Raw genomic sequence first — 21,965 nt, forward strand, 5'->3', positions numbered from 1 at the left:
TTTATCCCGCAGCGTTCAGTTTTTTATCAGATTTCCATTCGAATAAATAAAATGTCTCCATTATCTAATGAATTGAAGCCAGTACAAAAAATAGCGATAAAAAATTAGATAGCGATGCAATGCAAACAATTTATGTTACAACAAAGCGTGAGCAGAGTATGGAAAAATTTAAGCGGTTGATTCACGTAGACGCAGATAGTTGGTTGTATATATAGTATGCATCACGGAAAAGATAGCATGTTTCATCCAAAAGTTTCTTAAATATTTATTTATGCAAATTAGAAAGTACATGCATAGGAGGGTGGGCTTGCGCTTTAAAGTATGCAAGTCGTCTGATAAAACATCCAACAGTGGTTTATCATTACTCGAAACAAGGAAAAATTTTAAATATACAAATCGAGTTATTCATTTTTCTAAAGTTATTTACATTTCATATTTTTTAGTTAAAAATAGATAAAAAAAAAATATTTCAACCAGATTTTAATTAATGTTGTTAAATGTGATAAGGTAAAAGACCCAATACCGGAACGACGAAGGGTACATGACTGGTTTTTATTACTTAGAAAATATTCAAATGGTTCATTAGTAATAATAATTCATCCAATCATACAGAATAAACATGTAGTAACACGAAAATAATTAAATTTATCAATTTTGTCGAATTTAATATTAAAAAAAAACATGTTTTTTGAAAAAGTCTAAAAGACCCAATATCGGAACACCTTAAATGCCTAGTCCCAATACCGGAATATGGTTGACTCAATACCGGAACGATAAATAAAACAAATTTTTTTAATCTAAAGAGTCCGCTTTTCGTAAGCTGGATTAATTAAATAATTAATTAACAAATCATAATACTTTATGTGAATTTTTCTGAATTTATAAAACTAATTTATAAAATGTTATCTTCGAATTTAACTTTCGGCATCCTACTACTACCTATAAAAAATTAAGCAGTTAATTCAGAACTCAAATGACATGTATGCATAGTGAAACTAACAATAATTATTTAATATTAAAAAATCAAATAAACTTTTACTAAAAATCCAAAAAAAAAAAAATAAACGATTCGAGGTTATACTTGACGACACTTATGTAAAAAAGAAAATTTCAAAACAGAAATTTGCTTTTATTCTTCAAGTTAAAATTTACGAATATTTGAAACAATTTTTATAATAAAATTACTTTCTGTATTAAATGTTATTTCACACCCGCATAAAAAAACTATATATGGCTGAACATATATGGAAAGTTATATGGGGAATATGTGATCATATATAGCGGCAAAATTATATATATGAAATAATAAATGTTTTTTTAATATAATGAAGATATATTTAATTCAATATAAGTTCAAATATATTAGTGCCGTATATTACTTAGTATATGTTATAAAATATACTATTATTATATAAAAATTACTTATATAGAAAACTATATAATAGATAAATATATTTTTCGTAAAATATATGTTGAGATAGATTATTACTGTATACTTTCATTTATAAAATTTCAATTATATGGCAGTATATATTATTTTATTATAAAATACCATACATAATGCCAGATATTTATGATATGTCGAAATAGGTCAAAACGGAAAGATTAATAAAAAAAAAAAAAAAAAAAATTAATAGTTTGTCGTATATCTTAAGTTCCAAGAGCAACTTGATCAATCGAGTTTACGGTCGAAGCAAATCTGAATTTCAGTAAATTAGTAACGCATCACGAAATATTTTCTTTTTTTTTATAACTTTTTTTCAGAGAATTATTTGGCCTTAGCATTCTATTGTAATTTTGGTACCAATGCCAATATAAAAATTATATTGAACATATAATTTAAAGTATATTTTAAATTATACTGAAAAATACATTGTTCTTATACTATTTATAATATAGTGTTGATTATAATATGCACGATATATTTAATCATATATAGCTGAAAATATAATTGAAATATATGTTATGAGTATAACATCAATACATAATACTACATATATCATTATTGTATATATGAAACGGCAAAATTTTGCATATGGGTCCTTATATAATCACATATATTTTTATATATATAAAATATAATTTTTTGTATATGATGAAGGATATATAGCTTTTTCATGCGGGCAAAAACTTTTGTTGTTGTGCTTGATGTAAACAATCAACACAGTATATATCGTAAATGTTAATAAATAATATCAATATGGCTGATTGTTCCGATACTGGGTATTAGCTCATTTCGGGTGTACCAATAGACGAACAGTAAATTTTAAATAACGATATGGTCTATTTTGTATTATCAATTAATTGCATCGAATTCTTAGTATTTGTATTAATACATAAAAAAAAATTTTAGTGAAAAGTATTTCCATTAGGTTTCTATGAGCTTAATGAGCTTAAGATCATCGAGTGATTTCTTAGCAAAACCATTAAGAGACCTTGATAAATCAGAAATCTAAGACTATTGACATCATTAACATTTTTTTTCCATATTTCCAATATAATTTAAAGTTTCATTCATATTTTATTATGTAAAAAAAAAAGATTGAGGTTTCTAATAAAGAAAAGTTTGTTTAATTTGATTGAGTACGAGATAAAATATAAAATAATAATTGTCAAATCGTTCCGGTATTGGGTCTCGTTCCGGTATTGGGTTTTTTACCTTACGAGTTTTATACTTAATACTTATCTATCACATGAAATTTAAATGAGTTATTTTTTAAATAAACGTCAATTAATTTAAAATAAAATCCGCAAAAAATGTTCCCGTCATTAAAATTGAAGGTTGAAATACAATAAGAAATAAAATGACGTTTCTCGCATGGAATAAAATAAAGTAATTTATTTCTTACGTACATGAAAATTAATGCGGAGATGAAATATACTTTGAAAAGAGTAAAAAAAAATTTGATTAAAAAAATGTATGGAAAAATGGGTAAAGAAGCGTAGAGTTTTTTAATCTGGTCCTATGTACTATACAGAGCTTGCATTATTGACTCTAGTGTGTTTTTTGTTGTAAGGTAAATTTTTGGAAAAGAAACTCGGATATAATCTTGTATAGTTTCTCGGATGAATTTTATCTATATAACTATAGCTCGAGAGGAACAAATGAATTGTCATGAATATGTAAATTGAATTTCGCTGGTTAGCCCCGGGAATATTGTTCCAGGAAAGTCGCTGTTTGCGCTGATCGTATTCAATTTGGTGACCTGGGTTGTTTGAACGAGAATTAGACGACGAAAGCGAGAAACACCTTATTCTTTATATATCGTTTTATTTTTATCATTACTTTGTCGTTTTTCTCTTTCTTTTTATTATTTTTCCTTTGGTCTTATCTACGAAGATTACTTCTTCCATTGTTGGTTAAAGCTTAAACTATGTGGCCTTCATTCCCATATACATTCATAAATTAAAACGAAAACGAAAACTAACACGAAAAAGTAAAGTATTAAAATAAAAAAAGACCGAAGGACTGTATACATATATATAGTAAATATATACCGGTAGTATAAGCGGGAATTTAAAAAACCCTCGGCATACATATTATAAAATATATATGAATATACTTGAATAGATGTGCTTTAGAGAATACTAAAGTAGTATTTACGCGATTAAAAACCGTGAAAGAAATTTTGTAAGAATAAAATAAAGGATAGACTACAATTCATAAGATTAATCTTGGTGACTCTCAAGTGTTTATTACAAAAAGTATAAAATATAAAGTAAGAGTTATAAAGTTATACGCTTACCGAGAAACAGCTCGTGAAATTCTCCTTGTCCTCCAATAAAAACACCGTAGACTATATTTAAAACAAAAAATTTTCCAGGCAATAATGTTCTCGTGATATGAATACCATCTATTTGTAAGGTCATATTGGCCTCCTGGCGCACTAAATGGATTTCGTGCCAACTGAGGTCGTTCAGTGTTAATCCACGCGGACTGGCAATTTCGCTCTCACCAGCCCCCAAATTAATATGTACCTAAGGACAAAACATAATAAAAGTAAATGTAACTGTGAGTAAAGATAAAGCTTAATAAATTGTTGGCACTTTTAAAGAGCATAAAATCTGCATTTATAATGTCGAGTTTCCTGGGGATAGGTGCTCCCTTCTGGTAGCTCCATGGCTTCGGATACAGAACTATTACGGCTGGTGGTCTCGCGCGTATATCAAAATGTTTCGAGACCTTGAGGGGCGTCTACTTTGGGGCCTGGGAAGCTGAAAAGTGCGGTGTCTTGAGAGACGACCTTATTTTCCGAGCTTAAATCCCGACCTCTACTCGGAAACTCGCTCGAATAGTTATGCAGATTTAACATAAACGGTGGAGAAACTTCAGCAGGAGGCAACCGGGCTCCCGAGCATCCGAGCACTCAGGCTCCTTCTACGCTTTACACAAACGCCAACGTTAACGTTGCCAAATCCTTTTCCCACCAGGAATAAAGGTTAATACAAATGTTACTTTAGCTCGAGGAGAAGCAACAGAATATAAGTATACGGATCCTGGATTTCTGCCCGCGCCTGTGTGAGTATCGGGGTGAGAGGTATACATAACGGAGGTAATTTCCGCTAAATATTTGCTCTCTGTGTCCATGTTGTGGTTAATTCACGTGAACAAATTCACAAATTGCGGTTTAACCATCACAAATTAATTCTCTGTTGACCCATTTAATAATCAATATCATGTATTAATTGTTATTTATTCATGGGTTTTACTTAATAATCATGATACTAAACAATGAGGAATAATGACTGGTACTATGCGACTAAATGCAACCGGAAATATTCATGACATGGAAAGCAGTCACCGACAATATTTTTCGGTTAGATTTAAAATGTTGTTTTAGTTCTTGTAATACTGAAATTGCTTGAATTTTATAAAGCTCTTAGATAGTAATCTTTATTTTTATCGAGCGAGAAAAAAAATATTATCTTAAATTACATTATACGTATTTAGAAAAAATGTCAAGGAAATTGAAAATTTTATTAGCTAACAAGAAATAGTCAAATCAAGTTTTATGTTCAATTTTTTACCAAGTTTTATATTTATGGTAAATATTTTCTAAGAATTTCATTTTAAATATTTATTTTTTATGTCATAAGTTATTTTAAGGTTTTTATATACTTCATTTTACTCATACGCAACGATTGGACCTCCTTAAAGTTGTTATTAAATAAACATAAACTAGTCACACATTTATTTGGTAGTCTATCATGTAAAATGGATTTTTCTCATTTTTTTTTTTTTTTTATGGAAGTGAATGAAAAAATTCATTTATTGAAAAACAATACTATAAATAAGTGCTTTCGATTCCTTTTCCATTCATTTTTTTTTAATAATACAATAAAAAAATTAATTTACTTTAAAATCAAAATCAAAAATATAATTAAATTAATTAATTTTTTTGTAATAGTTCCATTAAAGAAATTAAAAATTTATTTTGGATTTGAATTGAATTTTTAAATAAAATCTCGATGTTTAGCTATAATCTGCTACGTAGATAATGAGTTCTGATAGAGCCCATCAATGATTCAAAATAATTGGCTTAAAATGTTTTCAATTTCACGGTTAAATCAAAAGCAAAAAAATTCATAAATAAACTTGTAGCCATTAAAAATTCATGTAGAGTTAATAAGTCACTCTCTTCTCAGAATAATTTTTTAAACTTAAAATATTCATGACCTGTACGAATAGAAACGAAAGTTCTTTAAAGGCTCATTTGAAAAGTAAAACTCACGGCTATATTTTTTGTTTATAAATATATATGTATTAGAATTTTTAATAACTTTTTAAGAGGATCATTTTAAGAGAACTATAATTTTTGTTTACGACTTTAAAACCGTAATTCGTTGTAAATTTCAGAGTAATTGGCATAAAGGGTCGTTCAATTTTACCCGTCTCTGGTTAAGTACCGGACTAGCAATGAAATCCCGGGTCCCGATGGTGCTAGTAGGAAAGGTACTCAAGGGAGAGTACATCAACATTAGTCTTACTGATAAATCCGTTGGCGTACTCTCGACAAACTAACACATCACATCCGAAAATAAATCGAAAATTTATTCTTTCTCTTAACAACACAATAAATACTCTGTCACGTTATTTGACATACATATAGAGATTAAATTATTAATTAAATTATTCCGTGATTAACTTATGAATTACTTTTACATAATATACGTTTAATTTAGCCCTCGAGTTAGTTATTATTAAACTTCAGGGAGAAAATCGGGAAAAACTCTATTGATTATAGTCCCTTGAGCTCGAACAGCAGTTGACAATCTACGAGGCTACGCGAGGGTTTTCATTCAAAAGTTTCGGTGTATAGAAAGATTTATAAGAGGATTTGACAGGAAAAAAAATAATTTTGTAATAAATTAGCTGATAGAACATCGAACGTTTGAACTCTTTCCGGGCATCGACATCGCCACTTGGAAGTTAAGTTTACCGTAGTCGATAATGATGATCAATTTGCTCTTTGACGATTCAAGTTTAAGAAAAAAATGTAATTTTTGAATCACGGTATCTTTCGGACGAGTTAACCGAATAATTTATCAAGAAGTTTTGGTCTTCTCTAACGGAAATGAAGAGAAAAATTATTTTCAGATCTAATTAGTTTCGAGTCTTGTTAAATCGTGATAATGATAATCTTTGACAAATTTTTCCAACCTGAAAATGGTGAAATCTGCTGCAGAACAAACTTAAAGATTTTAATTAAAGACAGTTATATCTACTTCTTTTAACAGTCTTCATTTCAAAAGATAGTGAAAATATTTTTAATGAAGTTATAATTTTCTTTTTCAAAAGTTAACACCGCTATAAAAACTTTTTTAACCGGTATCTTAAGCGTACACATTTATTTATCATTTAATTACATGAGAAAAATAGATTCGCAAATATGCACAAACATAAAAACTGAAACTAAATTGCGACACAGTTTCTTTATTTATACTAGACTTATTTTTTTATTCCTTCCAAACATTTTATAGTGACAGATCGAGTTGAGCAACTGGGCAAATTTAATCGTAAAATGTAAATTAAAATAAAACAGGGTCCTAGAAGTTTTATTATTAAAAATGTTATTTGTCATTTCATAACGACAAACATGAAAAGAACCCGGGTAAAAATAAAATAGGTATTATATATCAAATTCGTAATAAATGGGATATCTGTTACTGTTACGACTCTAACGCCTCAAGCTTCCAACAAACCGGTATGAATTTCTCTCACAAACGGTAATAACAACTTTATGGTGATTATCATTATCATCATGATCATTGATAAAGTTATATAAAGTACATTTGATAAAACTTCCAGGAGGTATATATTGTCCAGTAATAGATGAACAGACTGGTTCATTGAATGCGTTTTTACGGGATACACCACCAATGTGGCGGCAAAGGAAATCGCTCGGAATCGATTTGATCTGGCATATACCATCGAAATGCGATGACCTGGCCGGCCAACTGGAAATGCCGGTTTTTTAGTACTTAGATCACTAGTTCTCTCTGAAATCGAGTAAATACACTGGAGGATAGTTATATACATAAATATATCTCTCTATCTATACACTCGAGGATCGGATTGAGTGGGTGTGTAGAAAGATATACAAACACAAGTACGCAGACATATCCTCACAGTTTTACACAATCACGAAAATTTATGGCGAAGATGTTAAAGCATACATTGTCGGTTATAAGAAAATCCAAAAGGGTAGCTTTAATGTGTACGTATATAATAGTTATATATAATATGAACGCACACACAGAGGAGGGTGGAGGTTGGAGGATAGAGGGCAAATGTTCCTTAAAGTTGGCAAAGATTCAGCAGCCGTGTCATTACGCGAGATCTCGGGTTCGAGTAGGAGCTAGCTTGATTAATTATCCGAGTAGCGGGGAAGATCTTCGTCGAGGGATTACGTCAATTTGCAACGTGATATTCGTTTTAGAACCGCGCCGGCTTGACCTCGTGCCAAGTCAGATCGTTAAGAGTTAATTATCACGTACCGAGAAATTTGCCGGTTTCATCCCCTAGCTTGCTTCTGAATATCCTTTGATATCGACTTTCCTTGGGCTTAAAGGATCTCTCTAACACCATGGTAACCCGACGTGCCCCGCTTGTGAAAAATATCAAACCACTGAATGGATGCTACAAAATAAGTAAAGAAAGCTCCAAAAAATATACTGAGCTGGTTCTAAAAAGTTACTATTCTTTTATTTATAAGATATTTTTTGGGAAGATGAGAAAAGCTTACTTTGAGGTTTGAAGAACTCAACAGATTTAAAGAAATTATGTATCAATAAAATAAGATTTTTCGGACCAAACTATCGTTATCAGACTATTGAAATAATCTTAAAATTTCAAACAAACTTCAGAAAAGACAATTTTGAGCTAAAATTCGTAATTAGTCTAATAAGTTTAAAAAAAAAAAAAAAAAAAAAAAAAAAACCTTGAAAGTTCTTGTGAATTCAACTTGAAACTTAGATAATTATTGAAGAAGTGAATTTATCGAGAAACCATATGAGACTTTTTTTGTAGAACATTCAACCCCCTACAAAAATATTGATCGACTGACCAGAATGACAATCTATTAATGAGCTAAAAAATTTAGAAAAATAGTTTTTTTATGTTAATAAAATATAAAATTAAAATTCGTGATATTAATATTGAGCTATAATATTTACAATATTTTTTTCATCATCGTGAAAGGAAGAAAAATAGCTGATTTTTTTAAAACAGTTTATATATTTATCTAGAGGCTAGTATAAATAAAGAGGATGAAAAATTCGAAACGAATGTCTATTTAGACAAACATTTTTAGTTATCGTTGATCCAATTGGATTCCATCAATTACCTACGGAGTTAGTTTATGGCCATTTATTTAGCGCCTTTGTATTCGTTCATTCTCGGTGTTTCCTATTCTACTTGTTTTTAATTCTTTTCATTTTATTCTGCCATAGTAAACCCACTGGTATTGGATTTTATGAGTGTGGGTGTACGTGGGTAGGTGTATAGATGTACGATCTGTATGCTATACGGATATACATACATATATGTATATGTAGGATGAATAGAAGAGAGAAGCTAGAGAGCTATGCACCAGTGGCGAGTTTCAACGTCGACCAAATATCGATTACTTTGGACCAACGGCTAATTCCCGACCTCTTGAATTTACGTTTTAGCTAACTTGCTTATCGTGCGATTTTCCCGGGAATCTATATATCTGTAACGATGTTTGTAATTACTAAATATTTGTCTAAAATAATTCGTAAAGTAAATAAGAGGTTACTAAATTAAAAGTAGTATATTCCAGCATGGAACTTTAATAATATATGATGTTATAAGCCCGGAGTCCGGAAATAAAATACAACTGTAATGCTAAGCAGTTGAATCATTATCAAACTCCAGCATTATCTTGACTAGAGAGCAAACCGAAACATTAAAAACTACTATCTGGATGGCACCTCGTTTTAACCGAACTCTTTGCTTTGTTTTATTTTATTTTATTTTATTTTATTTTATTTTATATATTTTTTTTTATTTTCTTTGGGTTTTTTTATCGTAATAAAAAGACCACTGATGTGGGAAGCTTCGTCTAAAATAGAGGCCGAATCCCTGCGGCACTCGAACCAGCTGTAGTAGCGGATATAGTACCTCTACTTTGACTTATACTGGTCTAGTTGAGTAGTATAGTAGACAATGGAACGTCGAAAAGATAGGAAAAAAAAGCACTATGCTACACACACAAACCTTGAGTCTTGCAGCTTCGAGCTTGATCAAACAGTAGTCCGTTTTTCCAGCTGCCAATAATAGGATTGCATCGGATAGATGTGTTCGGAAACGAAAACTTATGTTGGTACTGCCTTTGGCTTCTTGTACCGGAAAGTGGATGTAACTCGAACCATAAAATGATACTGAAATCAAATGAAAAAAACGTAATATTGAAGTAAATGTGGGAAATAGATTTTTCTTTTCTTTTTTTTTTTCAAGGATTAACAGTTAATCTGCCGTGTAGAATTCATGTATCAAAAATGCTATTATCACTCGGTTCTTTTAATCTTTTTTTTTTCTTTTTCCTGTTTTTGTAGTGTACGATTGTAAAATAATGGACTGCACGGATACATTTGTGTGTATAAAATAAAAAAAGCCCTCGTGGATTCAATTACTCGATAAAAAACAAAAATATTTATTTTACGAGTGTGCATTATTGCCGATTAATATTATGCGAGTAATTCAATACCAATTTTGTTCATTCAAGTGAACTTAATGCTGAACATCAACCATGACATATGATAAAAACTTTCCGAGTTGAAAAATAACGGCATAAAAATAAAAATAAAAAGCTCCACTCGGCATAATGAATATAATGGATGAATGTGTAATACGTCATGTTGATTTTCCGTGCGGTTTTGCATTTAAAAGTGTAAAAATAAACATGAGAGAATAATTAATTGAGATTGAAAGCTGTATCATGTATATTCTTATTGTATGTAGTAAAAAAAACCCAAGCCCAAGTGTGTATGTATAATGTGTTAGTACTGTGTGTTAAAGCTGGACTACAAACGGTTCTTGTATATGTATATGTATTCATCGATAAATAAACTACCGCGAAACTCGAATGAGACAATCTAACAGTTGAAACACGAACTCAATAAATACATGTACGTAGATATATATGTATATACATTATAGAATGAGTAAATGAAGAGACTACATGAATGAAACTTTTATGTTTTCATCGAATACAAGGTTTAAAATTGAATTTAACGTTGGTTTAAAAGGTACATTCCACAAATATCCATTTGTTTGCTCACACAGCAAACTCGCATCTGTTTGAAGCTTTAAGCTTTTGAGCTTAGTGATGGTACTTTGCTTGGTTGCATCTGTTATCCTAACAACAAGCTTCAACGCGGTGTACCAATAAGTATCCCCGGGTAGAGCTCACTCTAATATCATTATATTAAATATACACAAATTTTCATAAGGAAAATCCTTTACTGTAAAGTTAAATAAAAACAACAAAGTCTCATTAATTTCTTACATCATGTTTCCAAATAGAAATACCCAAAGTAATGCTTCAAGGCTCTTTGGCCTTCTTCTTCCCGCTTTACTTGTTTTGGCTTCCCACTAAATTTTTTTATCGATGGAATAAATTTAACTTTATATTTTCACTCTAACATTTTCAGCTTAATGATAGTTTTTTACTGTTTTCATTATCATTTTTTTTCTCATACTTTATTTTCAAAGCTAACAAAACTTGAACTACTTACGGCAGAAGCTATAAATCAATCTCCTTTTAATTTAGTTTTTTAATATTATTATTATACATTTTTATGGATTTAATTTTTTCATTCGACACACTTTATTTGAGCAATAAAAATAAAAAAAATCTGCCGCTTGGCTTATAAATATTCAAATATTTATAGCGCTAATTTATACGCTATTATAATTTTATAAATTGACCTGAGCCAACTTTTAATACTGAACACATTTTGTTCATTATACACCCCGACACATCAAATATTTAAAATTTCTTACCCTTTTTATACACCCCGGGATTAAAGTATTCTCACTATTCAAATCACTTATTTTTTTTTTGCAACGAAAAAGATAAATAAATAATTTAAATTACTCCTCATTTTATTTTATTTTTTTTTTTTCTTTCATTTTTAAACAACTTCAAACTACAATAGATTTAAAATAATATTTTATTTCTCTTCCACGCAATTAAAAAACCTGTACAAATTTTATAATTGTTATTATTATTATAAAAAAATATAAATATAGCGCAACCAACATATAAGATTAAAAGTATAAAAACACAGAACTTGAATATCTCATTCAACGATTCATTATTTCATAAGCAAAAAAATTAACAAAAGTTAAACAACGCCGCGCATAATTATAATACTTGATATATTATTATTTTTAAACCAGATCTTATTTTATTGTAAAAACTAATAAATTTTTTTTTATTTAATCTTTACAGTAAATTTTTCTCTGCTGACTCTATAATTGGGTGTTGCCCGGGGGATTTTCATAATAAATAGAATAAACAAGGAAAAAGTGAACGAACCGAAGAAAAATTGAGAAAATATTCAAGAATCGTCAGTATTATTAATGTTTGTTCTTCAATTGCATCATAAATTTATCGCGGAGTAAAAACAAGGTACGTAGATATATGTATTATATGAAATATATTTATTATTTACAATCTCTCGTCACGTTTCGTCGAATAGTGGAAGTGAACCAGTCTAGTATAAAATGTAATGTATGAGAGAGTATATTGAGGACATAAGCAAGCAAAGTCGAAAAGACAGTACAAGGTAGATATCTACAGTGGCGTCCATTCATCCATCCATACGTTACCTTTTTCATCTGTCTGGCAGTAGCCCAAGAAGATGGCTGCTGCAGCCAGCAACATCAACAGTTCCATGTCGACAAAGTTTAGGCTTTTCCCTCCGGTGTCTCGGTTCGTTTCTTTCCCGTATTTTCTTTTTCTTATTTATTCTTCATACAGATCCAGAAAGAGATACTGATATTTCTTATAATTTTTCTCTTATTTTTTTAAAAACTTTCGGTTTTTTTTTGCCATATAACCAGCAAGAAGCTCTTTTATTATCTCTTATTTCCTTTCCTTTTCTTTTCTTGCCGCGTGTATAGAGAAAAGTAGTCTGCTCCGGACTAGTCTGGCTGGTATCTTATAGTCTTGCCTGATTTGAGATGATGCCGGCCGGGCTCGGTTCGCTTTCCCTGTAATATTCTTCAGCTTTTTCGTTCTTTGGCTGTTGTTCGGATAAACGGGGCTCACCAGAGTGAACAAAAATCTAAAGCGGCATCGATCCCTGGTTGGTTATACCAGCTCAGCGGTGTTATTTATGCGAGGCCATAAGTTACGTACTTTCGTGGCGTCATGTTTTTCGCGGCTTTTCCTTCTATTCGCCCCCGTGGCGGCTTTTACTGCGCTCCTTTACTCCTGTAATGGTATATATCTCCTCCTCGGCAATTTCTTTACTCTTTCTTAGCTAGTATAAATCTATATTCGTTTTTACTTTGCTAAATTTTTTTTCTTTTATTATTATTTTTTATTTTATTTTTACTTTTCTTTCTTTGCCTCTTATCCTTCTTATATACTTTTTTGTTATTCCTCCTTACTTAGACTTCTCTGGCTTTCACAGTGTATAGCCTCAAGAATACCAATAGCGCGTTTCAAGTTAAACGGCTGAATCGCGTGAACGGTTGGCCGATTTCCTCGGGAAATCACAACAAAACTCCCTTGTACGTCATTTTATTTTTGTAAATCACATTATCGGTATTTAAATTTGTTTTGATTTTTAAATTATTTTATTATTATACTATTTACATTGTTTATAATGTCATTTTATCAATTAATCGAGTTATTTCATTCCATTTCAATTCGTTAAATAATTACACAAATCTAATAGTCGGCACGTTTGATTAATTTCCCAGTTAGTTAATTCTGTCCCTTATTACTGAATTATTTGACGTCGTCGATCTGTGCCAGTTTCTGTGAAATAAAGGAAAATTAACTGAATTTAACTTTATACAATTCTTTTTATTTTATTCTTTTTTTTTCTATTCTTTATTATTTCAGTTCCTTTTTTTCCGTGTGCTTTGTCATCGAGTTTTTTTTAAACGTAATTACCGAAAGCCAGTTTTTAGTTTGAATTTTAATTTTAGCTTCATTTTTTATAAGTTTGAGAAAAAATGTGACGTGAATTTAAATAAAAAAAAACGTTGAAAGTAAAAGAGAAAATTTTATTATTCGTATTTATAGAACCGCGAAAAAATAAATTGATTTATGAATGATATATTTTTGATAAATATATAATATGTATAAGGTGAATTATATAGGATACTATTTTTCAGTTAAATGTATGAGGGAGAAAAATATCTGATAGATCTGAATAAAATAGCTGAGGCATGATTAATGTAATCTCGTTTTATTTGATCCTATGAGCAATGTGACCTTTGGGTGGTTATATTCACGAGTGGCTGTAGTACCGGTGCTAGTCCATTGTATAGTAGTTTTACTAGTAGTTGTAGTAGTAGTAGTAGTAGTGAAGTAACAACCTCGCAAAAACCATTTTACCAACTATATACCCTCTTTCTCTCCTTTTTAAGCGTCAAAAAGCATTCCAACAGTAGCTCGATCCAATTCACCATTTTACCGAGTGGGAAAATGAAACAATGGTCGGTTTTCTCCCTTTCAATTTACATTTCGAACTATTTGTTCTACTTTTTTTTTTTTTCCATTTTTATTTTTATTTTTACTCTATTCTTTTAACTTTTTTATCCTTTAAAATCTAAAAAAAAATTTTTTTCTCCTTTTCTATCATAAAAATAAAAAGGACAAATAAAAGACCAAAGAAATACATCAAAACAAATCCCCTGGCTCTCTGGCAGTTTAAAGCGTACAATTTGCAAACGAAAAAAAGTGAACAAATTTTCTATTATTACTATATTCTTTTATGTGAATTTAACAGTCTAAAGAAAATAAAAAAAAATAAAAATAATTCGTACAATTCAGTGTCATCCGACCGTGAAGATTGTAATTTTACGGCTGTCATTTTGACTCGTTTATAAATCAGCATCTAAAATTGGTTTAAGAGAAAAAAAAAATAAATAGTCTAACATTGGAGATAAATTAGCATTAGCATTATTATCGATCTTGATGTCAGTTACGTGTTCAAAAAAATCCCAGGTGATGTAGAATATCACAAAGTAGAATATAAATCCATTAAGAGTCTATCGTATCACTAAAATCGTATATTGATAAAACGATAAAATAAAAAACTTGGCTTTATCATTTCAATTATTATTCCGCGTACAAAGCACCTGCACTAGCTTTGTTCTTCGTGACATTTGTCCGTACTTTTTAAAACTCGATCATACAAACACATGGACACTTCACGGTTTCGAAATTTCGTCCCGCAGACAAAGGATCCGTGGTTTGAGAAAAATTATTTAATAATAAAAAATTTTTTTCAATGGACAAAAAATTTTTTTTAATCACACAAAAATCGCTGGCGAGAGAAAATTTTCTAAAAGTTTTTTTAGGGTCTGTAAAAAAACTCGGATAGAAATCCACATCACAACACTAAAAAGCGGGACAGAACGCACGTTATACCGTGGATCGGTGTAAGCGACTAGCGTTCGAAGAAGCGCTTTTGCCCGTCAGTAGTACGATGAGCTTTGCGCCGTCGCTTCAGAGGGTACAGAGCTACCAGCAGCATCCACGGCCTTTACTCATCACATCTCCTCTTCTCTTCTCTGGTCTTTAGTGGTGTCTCCTCTCTCGATACCACACCGATACTGGCATACACTGTACCACTGTACCAATGTATTATATTCTATTCCATAGCGATAGCACATCGCACACACAACAACCTCGGTGTGTGTCTTGGCGAGCGATGATATGAAGCTGATGTGCCATGCGCACAGTGCGCCACGGCCGAACGACCTGGTACACCGAAAAGCACTGAGCAAGAAGGAAAAATAGTATTGAAAGCCCGGAGGCTGACGGAGATGGAAAAAGAGAATGAAAGTTGGAAGAGGAGAGAACAGAAGAGAAAGCATAGCAGAGTTAGGAGTTTAGAGTGTTAGCTAGCTACCCTGTATGTGTCTCGTTCCGTTCGTCTCTATTCGCGCCGTCGCGGCTCCACAGTGGCGGTGAGGAGAGCTTTTTTTGTCATGTTCGTACACACGACCAGTTGTACGTCCCCGAGTTGAGTGGATCTCTGCTCCTCTGTATTAGTATGGCTAAAAATGCATCGGACACTGACTAAATTCTGTTAACAAAAACAGGAAAAAAAATTATAACATTTTTTATAAATATAATAGCATAACAACTGGATAAATGAAGAAAATTTTAATGGTCAGATTTGCGATAAAAAAAAATTTATATATATATTTTTATAGAAAAATAAATGATATTTCTTTACAACAAATGTTTTATTACTTTTTCCCATTTCACTTGGGTACTTTAGTCGTAAAGCTTGAAATTTATTAAAAATTAAAAGGCACGGAAAAAGGTTTTTAATTAAAGCGGACGGTCTTAATTGATCTTTTTTCCACTTGCCGGTTGTCTCTGTATGTGTTACGGGGATGTATATTATAGATAGATACTGTCTGTGTGGATGGAGCAAAAAATTATGCGTAAATTTTTTTATAATTAGTGATGTTTGTAATTGGATTTTTGTAAACATGTTTTATGCGCTTTTAAGGTGATAATCAGTTGGATTTTGGATTTAAACTAAAATTCTGTCTGTGCGAGATGTATAGAGACTTTTTTTTAATTCTACTTTCTACGGAGATGTTTTTTGATTTTTTTTGGCAAGTACGGTAATTTTTTAGATGCACGGTTCACATTATTTCAACTCATAAAAATTATATTTAGAATTTTTTGACTAATCACATATTTTTTTCTTGTCAGTTTTTCGATGTCAAAAATTTTTTTTTGAAAAATGGTTATAGTTATAAAATAAAAACTTTTAATGAAAAAGATTTCTTTTCGTTTCAAATTTGTTTGTTTTTACACGTAAAGCAAAAATATAGAAAAAAAATAATATCAGAAATTTTTATTAACACTAGAAGCTTTAAAATTTATTTTAAAAAATTTTTGAAAAAATTAATTTTTTAATTTTTTAAGCCTACGAGATCCGGTGACCGTGAAATTGAACAATGACCTTAAATGTTAAGATTTTTTTTCTCAGAATTCAGATATGAAATTTTTTCTAATCGGTTACCTCATTAAATTTCGTGATAACTTTTCCAACTACTCCAACGATAAGAGATACAATAAAATTGATAAGAATAATTTTTATGAAAATTAAATTTCACACGAAAAAAAGTTTACCAAAAATTTACGATGGAGAAAAAAATTAAGATTTGAAACTCCAACCGCACATAATTTTATCATTAAAATTCATTCAAAATGTAACACCATTGGTGTCGGAATTTCCCCTAAAATCATAGACTTGAGATCGAAAACCAGTAATTCAGAATGTTGATATACAGCCGCGGATATGGGCTTTGAGACCTCCTGAATAGATCACATCAACTGATTGAGTACGTGAATATATAAATTTAAAGTTAATGTATGTAAACGCAGGACGATAAATGGCGAATGAAAGGCTGCCGGTAGTGGAGAGAATCGATCCCCATTCCGTTTGCCAGTAAAATCCATACCCATACTCTTACCCTTTTACGGATGAATCCGTAAGATTGCCTCCAGCTAAAGCCGTTTTAGCTGCCCCCACATGCCTATTTTATATCCTCAAGAGAACGATTAAACGGCGTGCTGGAAGAAAAACGTTTATAAATATTTTCCGGGACTCCGGCGAGCCCTCGACTGTATACCATTCAAAAAGATTCTCATCCTCTCTTAATATACATACACAGATGTAAAGGGATGATTGTGAGTGTGTACATGTATACTTAAAACCTCAACTTCTCGGCTGGGGCTACTCACCGCGGCACGGGCACTTTCCAACACAGCTGTCGCTCTTATTTTCTATCTGGCTTTCAACTCTATACGTGCTTGACACTTTGCCCCTGCCCGCTGAGTATTCACGTGTGTATATTTTATGTGTGGATGTAGATGAAGGTCTAGATGTATAAAGAGCTACATAAAAGATTCAGATGTGTCCGTGAGAGGAGGCCGTGTGGGGCAAATTTGTTCAGCATCCAGCCTACCACGGCGAAGGGAATTTTTAAATAACCGCGGACATTATACGCGAACACAACTTGTCTTATCCCCTTACTTGCTCAATGGTTATTGTGATACATCATCTTTATTTATGATGATGGGCTCCTACATCGAGAGGTTGTTGCCGTAGGATCGATTTTATACACAAGTAAACGAGCTTTATATTGGATAAATTTAAACTTTCATTCTTTAACATTCAACGCCCGGAGGTGGAATTTTTTTATTTTTTTTTCTAATAAATTCTTAAGGGCCTAGAGAACTGTATAGAAATATTTTATTCTTTCGATTGTTATTGTGGGAATATTATTGCTATTTTCTTCTCTTACGTTGGCTTTTATTGCAAGCTCTGCATATGAATAGTTTCTTATGAGGGATAGATGACATTTTAATAAGCAATGATAACATGATTGTAAAGAAAAAAGTTTATTTTAATTTTTTTTCGCAGATCCTCGAGGGGCTTGTTAAATTCATCTCCAAGGAAATATTTCTTCATCGTTTGTGAAAATATCCGCATGTCTTGCAGCAATTTCTAAAAGCTTTTATAATGATGTCTGTTGTTGGTTTTTTTGCGAATGTATGTTCGCATGTGCAGTGTCATTGTCTGGGTTTTTTTGGGGATTAAAAAATGCTTCTTTAATTTTGCGTTGATTAGAAGACGCTCTTTTAATATGTTGTTGAAAATCGAGAAAGCAACTTCGTGGATCTTTTGAAAAAGAAACATAACTTGTTTGAAAAAGAAAAGTTGCTTCAGAAATATGCGAATTTATTAATTCAAACTGAATAATTCCTCACTACTTTTCAAACTTTCTTAATTTTTTCCTGATCGATCTAAGAGCCACAACTGGATCCATCTTCAAAAATCTCCCAACTGATATTCTCGATAAATTTTTGAATCCAAATTACGGTTTGAATAAATAAATTTTTTGCGTTCTTTGTACTATTTTCCATTTGTCCGTACCGACCCATCTAGGAGCTACCACCAAACTTAATTCGAAAGTTTTTCCAACTTGCTTAGTAAATATGCTTAGTAAATTTCTGAATCACCGATGTGGCTTAAATAAATAAACATTTTCCGTTTCTTGCACTATTTTGCTTGTAATATTACTAAATTTGATCAACTTCCCTGAAAAATTTCAAATTTACATCAATTTTCTCGCACTGATCCATCTACTAGCCTCATCTCGAAAGTTCAATCAAATAATGTGCTCTGTAAATTTGTGAATAATTTTTTAAAAATTTAGTCAAAAATACTCCAGTCAATAATCCGTATTCTTTATTTTCATCAACGTAAAAAAAAATCTACTTTGCTGTATTTTTTGTACAACGGAATTTTTACGTAGCAATCATATAAAATTGATATTCTACAAGCGTAATTGTATTGAATTCGATGTCTCGATGAAAACCTTTAAGTTGGACAAGGAAACGTTCTCGAGGTTTCAATAAAATTCCTCATTTTCTCTTGAGGAAGACGACAACGAATATTGGTTCACGGCGATTGGAAGGAGCGATTGAATTGGAGCACCGCTTTCCACTTCGTTCCCATCCACTTTTACTCTACTCCATTTTATTTCGTATCGCGAATGTCGACTACTGGCTCTCGGTGTATTCACTCAAGACGGAAATCGACATCCCAAGCTTCTTGTACTTCCGTACACTTTTATATATAAAAAAATAAAATACATAAATATATGGCTAACATTTTTAATTGATTTCTCCTCTAAGAGAAAATGAAGATAAAGTTTATTGCATAAAAAAATTATGCAATAAATCAGAAAATAAAATGACAGGTACTTGACAGAAAGTTAAAGTCATTAATAGAATTTCCTTTCCAAGAGTTTAACTTCCTAGTTATATTACTAAGTATAAAAGGTATAAAATTCAAAATTTTAGCATTCCTTTATTCTCAAATTGTATGAGCTCTCTTTTTGCAATAATATTTTAACGTGCTTCCTGACCGAATTGTCCGGGAATCCGGAATATATGCAAATTAAAATCGTTCTACTTTCCACCATTACGCGCCCATCGTGGCGCCCCGACGACCTTTTCTCTCCTTTATAACGACCAACGGACACGTTATATACTAACTAAAAATTTTATCATGAAACGCTGTAAAACTAAAATAAAGACAAAAAAGATCCATTTAATATCCAGATGATTCCTTCCTGCTTCTCTTCGCCGCCTCCATTCGATTATTTCGAATACCAATTTATCCAATGGTTGCATCTCTATTTTTAGATTTAACGCATCACTTCTCATCATTTTAATTAAGTAATTACTTGCGACGCTACGATCATCCTAAAATAAATACAATTTTTTTTCTCTCTCTTTTTTCTCATTTATTTATTCTATCAAAACGTTACTCTCGCATGGTTGAAAATATTTCTATTATATCGTTAAAGTATCACTCCAGGAAATGAACATTCTCTTCCAAGATTCCCTTTGCTTATATAGAAAATTATATTTTAGTTCAATACCTTCACCAATAACTAATTTAATTTAATGATGTCGCGTAAATTTCTGTACCTATTTATAGAAATAAAAAATTCGTTCATTTCGCTTCAGAAATATTTATATTGAAAATGAAGACCAATTTCGAATTTGTAAGTCATAAAAAGTTGTTTGCTAAATAACAATCAATCTTGGTTCTGGTTGTGTTGGGTGTTGAATAATAAAAGCGATGTTTACATAGGCGCTAATTATTTATACCAATGGAGTTATCAGATACACAACTAATACTATTATATCAAATCCTCCCTCGACGGTACACATATAGTAATATCTAAAAAAATACTATCTATACAAATATTCTGTACGAGCGTCTATTGTTATTTTATATAAAAAGATAAATACTTGCCAAACAATATCGAGTTCGTATGATGTCCCAATTGTTCTACGGCAACGATGAAATAAAAATGTTTCCGTAGTAACGAACCGTCAATATTATTTGTAATATTGTAATTACTCGATACATGCATTCATTGTTAATTAGAAAGCAGATATATTCGAAAAAATATTCCTACGCATACCGCTCGTCATCATTAAAAAGAATTTACTTATTGCAAAACAATAAGCCGGTGAATTTCGTATACAATGCACGTGAATTTTTTTTTTATTACGTAAAAATAAATAAAAGTGAAAATTGCGATTTATGTACTAAAAATTTTTTTTTAATAATAAAATATTGAAAATAAATTGAATATGTTTTGGTAGAAAATTATCAACACCACACCGAGAATCGATATTTTTTTTTTAGTTTAATATTTTTTAGCAACACGGAAAAAAACGTGCGGTAAATCCAACCATACTTGGAGTTGGGTTTGATACACGTTAAAATTATCCATAAACAAACTATAGCGTATGTATACTTTAATTAAATTTAATTAAATCCGTAAATACGAAGGAAATTGTAAGTTACTGATTTTTTTCACAAACAATCAGCTAAAAATTCTTTGTTTTTTCAATTATTTAATGATAAATATAAAAGCAAATTGGACTGGGTGGTTTAAAAAAATTATTCAACTGAATAACGATGTTTATTATAGAAGAAAAAAAAATTTTTTTTCTGTATTTTAACATTAGCTCAGAGATTGATTTTTTTCAAAAGAGAAATACATTTTGTTATTTCCAAAAAAGAGAGAAGTCAACCTTTTTCAAATTAGTTCTTGACTATTTAAGATTGGGATAGATCATACCTAGAAATTTTTCATCATCAATATTTCTCGAGTAAGTAGACTTTTTTATCCGGAGACACATCGTCGGGAATATTAACACGGTCCTCCGAAATATCGTAACCATAGTTACTAAGAGCATTTGTGAAAAAAATATAACAATAAATATTTATTATCCTTTTGACATTTATTGTCAATACTGTCGGTACAATGAAAATCGATTATTCAAAAAGAATGTTATGTTGATGTTTTCACAAATTCTGTTCTAGTTGTTACTTGATAATAATTTCATTATTCCATGAAATTAATGAACAGAAATTTTACTGTAACAATATTCAATATGGATTACATCTGTCAGTGATAATATTGTTACACAAATTACTGGAAATTTTACATTTTACGTTCGTATAAATTAATCTCATAGTTTTGGTTTCATAAGCGAGTAACAAAATTTTATTCAATTCGACTTTTTATTTAAATAATGAAATTATTCGCTCGCTGATGGCGATTAAGAATCATAAATGTAAAATTAGTGTACAATAAATTTTGATCAATTCTGGTTATAAATACAAAC

General features: G+C 30.7%; 1 protein-coding gene and 1 long non-coding RNA gene across 5 annotated transcripts in view; one reads left to right on the top strand and one right to left on the bottom strand.

Moving 5' to 3' along the window:
* Positions 1–15,131, top strand: part of LOC123269082 — a 44,675-nt gene extending 29,544 nt beyond the window's left edge. The window contains exons 4-5 of the long non-coding RNA XR_006510350.1: positions 11,982–12,161; positions 15,074–15,131. This is a non-coding gene — a long non-coding RNA (uncharacterized LOC123269082). The remainder of the gene's footprint in view (positions 1–11,981; positions 12,162–15,073) is intronic.
* Positions 1–15,219, bottom strand: part of LOC123269071 (chondroitin sulfate proteoglycan 4) — a 41,327-nt gene extending 26,108 nt beyond the window's left edge. The window contains exons 1-5 of one of the 4 annotated variants that reach the window (XM_044734573.1): positions 14,699–15,074; positions 14,537–14,607; positions 12,362–13,520; positions 9,743–9,906; positions 3,747–3,978 (exon numbers count right to left, since the gene is read on the bottom strand). In XM_044734573.1, the coding sequence (XP_044590508.1) occupies positions 3,747–3,978; positions 9,743–9,906; positions 12,362–12,428 (463 nt within the window). In that variant the 5' untranslated portion in view covers positions 12,429–13,520; positions 14,537–14,607; positions 14,699–15,074. Of the gene's footprint in view, positions 1–3,746; positions 3,979–9,742; positions 9,907–12,361; positions 13,521–14,017; positions 14,248–14,536; positions 15,075–15,136 lie in introns of those variants that run through there. The other 3 variants (XM_044734574.1, XM_044734572.1, XM_044734575.1) reach the window with 3 other exon arrangements.
* Between the last annotated feature and the right edge of the window lie 6,746 nt (positions 15,220–21,965).

The sequence above is a fragment of the Cotesia glomerata genome, linkage group LG7 (genome assembly GCF_020080835.1).
Source record: "Cotesia glomerata isolate CgM1 linkage group LG7, MPM_Cglom_v2.3, whole genome shotgun sequence".
NCBI lineage: Eukaryota > Metazoa > Arthropoda > Insecta > Hymenoptera > Braconidae > Cotesia > Cotesia glomerata.